At 34.6% G+C, this 3063-nt stretch overlaps 1 protein-coding gene across 1 annotated transcript; it reads right to left on the bottom strand.

The window, feature by feature from the left end:
• Positions 1 to 519: 519 nt before the first annotated feature.
• Positions 520 to 1449, bottom strand: Or4c10b (olfactory receptor family 4 subfamily C member 10B). The gene has a single exon (NM_001000572.2). The coding sequence runs from the start codon at positions 1447 to 1449 to the stop codon at positions 520 to 522; it is 930 nt and encodes a 309-aa protein (NP_001000572.2).
• Between the last annotated feature and the right edge of the window lie 1614 nt (positions 1450 to 3063).

Below are 3063 nucleotides of genomic sequence, written 5' to 3'. Positions count from 1 at the left end.
AACATTCTACATCTTCATCTGACGGCTGCTAGAAGACTGGCTTCTAGACAGCTAGGACAAGTGTATTAAAGCCCATGCACACAGTGACATACGTATTCCAACAAGGCCACACCTCCTAATAGTGCCATTCCCTGGGCCAAGCATGTACAAACTATCATAGTTCTTTCCCTGGTCCCTAAAAATGTGAAGACTATCAGTAACTCCCTTTGGATTGTCAGAGAGATTATATCTCACCACTGATATGTATTATTTCTTCCCCATTTTATTATTGGTAACTGTACAAGTACATATATGAGGATGAGTGATTGAAAAAGTCTAATTTTATAGAATTTCCCAAATATGCAAGGAATACATGCTGTCTTTCCTTGCACCCATTTCTATACTGTTTAGTGAAGAATTTGTAAATAATTTGCATTAGCTAGTTTTCTTCTTATTCAATAAATGAGTCTTGTCAAAATTGTAGAAAGTACCTCTTTTATTTTCCAATTCAGTTTAATTAATGCTGTGTTCCAGGTATGTTCATTTATTACTTGAAAGAATTTTAGTGCTACCCAATTTCTTAATAGCATCTTTCATTTGAGCATTTCTTAAGGTGTATATTAGGGGGTTTAACATGGGTGTTATCATAGTATAGAACATAGCAACTGCTTTATCAATGGGTAAGGTAGCTACAGGTCTCATGTATACAAATATGCAAGGCACAAAGAACAAGACAACTACTGTTATGTGTGAAATACAGGTAGAGAGGGCTTTGCGCCTTCCCTCTGCACTGTGGTTCTTTAGGGAGCGCAGGATGGCAACATAGGAGACCAACAGAAGAAGGAAGTTTAGCAGACAAATGAAGCCACTGTTGGCTGCAACAAAGAGTCCAAGAGTGTGTGTATCGGTGCAGACAAGGTTGAGCAAAGGATTAAGATCACACATAAAGTGATCTATTACATTAGGGCCACAGAATGGTAATTGGAAAATAAACAGGATCTGTATGGTGGCATGAAGAAAACCTCCTAACCATGACACTCCTACTAGCAGGCTGCATAGTCTTCGACTCATGATGGTTGCATAATGGAGGGGTTTGCAGATGGCCACATAGCGGTCATAGGCCATTACTGTCAGCAGGATGATTTCAGCACCTCCAAACAAATGCTCCCCAAAGATCTGAGTCATGCAACTATTAAAGAGAATGGTCTTCTTTTCACAAAGTGAATCTGTTATCAGTTTAGGGGTGCTAACAGAGGAATAGCAGGCATCAATAAAGGACAGATAAGCCAGGAAAAAGTACATGGGGGACTGTAATAATGATGTAGAAATTATGGTGACCACAATGAGCACATTTCCGGTTATAGAAATGATATAGATAAGAAGAAACACAATGAATACAATTTTCTGCATCTTTGGATTCTCTGTGAGTCCCAGAAGGATAAATTCTGTCACATTGTTTTGGTTCTCCATTTATTTCATGTGATGGCTAGTTATATCACCTGAAAAATATTAATGCGACCAGTATTAAAATTCTGCAACTTAATAGGTTTCAAACATAATGTTTATCTATGAATTTTCATAAGATTTTTGAATTCCAAAAAAATGTTCAATTCTTCAAATTGCTTCTCAGGTGACAACTCTCTTAAGAGACTCAATGTGAGGAACTTTTGTAAGTGTGCAGTACAGGAGACAGCTGAATATGTTACTTCAGAAGATTATATGCTAGTGCCATCTAAGTTTTAATACGGAGGTAAATGGTATGTATAAAGATCATGAATGAAAGCTAAAGCATTGTCCCTATGTCAATATAAAATAAAGAAACTTGGCAGGTATATGAATGTAAGTTGAATGGTAAGAGGACATTGAAGAAGGGAAAATGTAAATATAATGTAATAACTATGTCATTACAACATAAATAACACTTAACGTATATGTGAGGTGGGTGAGAAAGTCTGAGGTTGAGTACTTGAATTGAAGCCAGAGATCGGAGGTCAAGCCTTATTTAGAGTAGGGGGTAACTGATGACAACGCAGAGGCTGTAAGGGCTATGGTGAAAGTAAAAAGAAAGGGGAGAGGAGTGTGGGAGAAGAGGGGGGAGATAAAAAACCACATAGATTTTTTTTGCTTGAAAATGATATAGGGAAGCCTCATAGTGTTCTAATAAAAACCTGAACATTAAAAAGTAAAAATGCTTATTAAATCTAATGATGTCATAGCAGTGCTGTATGCTTTCGTGTGGTTGAGTTTTATGAGGCATGACCATTTCCTGCACATGTTTCTTTCTTAACATTTAAAACAAACTGCGTGGTTGACATTGTTTTATCCTTTTTTAAAATGAGGCAAGAGTCATGAAAATTGAATGTTATTTGTCACAACAAGAACAACATTGCTAAAATGACTGATCTTCTAGTGCTTTCTGAATTTGTAGATATTTTCCAATTTAATTCTCATATTTTTAAAGAGATGTTTACAATAGCTATTTTTACATTACTTAAAATACTAGACAAATAGAACCACATACATTAGCAGTTGAATTCATAAACCAAGGAAATAATAAAAAGCAGTCAAACTTGCATTTCGGTTAGTTTTATGTATTTATCATTTTATTTTAAAGTCTTGACTTAAACTTTATATCATAATAAGTGAACTTTAATCATTCTAGTCTTTTTATTGTGACCAAAATAACATAATTATTTTGAGACTATTGTGAATTTATGTGGAACATTTTGGCCTCTTTCATGGTCCCACTCATCTCTTATTTAATATAAGTGCAAAATCAAGAGCTCCAGGATTGTACTTCAAAACATTGATATCAGTTTTATAAGGAGATAAAACTCCAGTTTAGAATCCTGGTTCTTTCATATGCGATTTCTTTTTTTTTTAATCTTAGGTGCATTTCTTGTTATGTTATGTTCTTATTTCCTCTTCTATAAAGTGAAAATATTATGAAACATTTTACAGATTGTTATGAGAATTATTGCAAAGAACATATAGGAAATCACACCACAGTATTATACAGCTAGTATAAAAAGTAGAACAATACTGTAGAGAAATATTTAATTGCCAGTAAGTTCAGGGAGAATT

Source organism: Rattus norvegicus, chromosome 3 (genome assembly GCF_021556685.1).
Source record: "Rattus norvegicus strain SHRSP/BbbUtx chromosome 3, alternate assembly SHRSP_T2T, whole genome shotgun sequence".
Classification (NCBI taxonomy): Eukaryota; Metazoa; Chordata; class Mammalia; order Rodentia; family Muridae; genus Rattus; species Rattus norvegicus.
This window is presented reverse-complemented; position numbering and strand designations above follow the sequence as displayed.

Coding starts and splice junctions, on each gene's coding strand:
- Or4c10b (NM_001000572.2), bottom strand. CDS start 1,449: ATGGAGAACCAAAACAATGTGACAGAATTTATCCTTCTGGGACTCACA.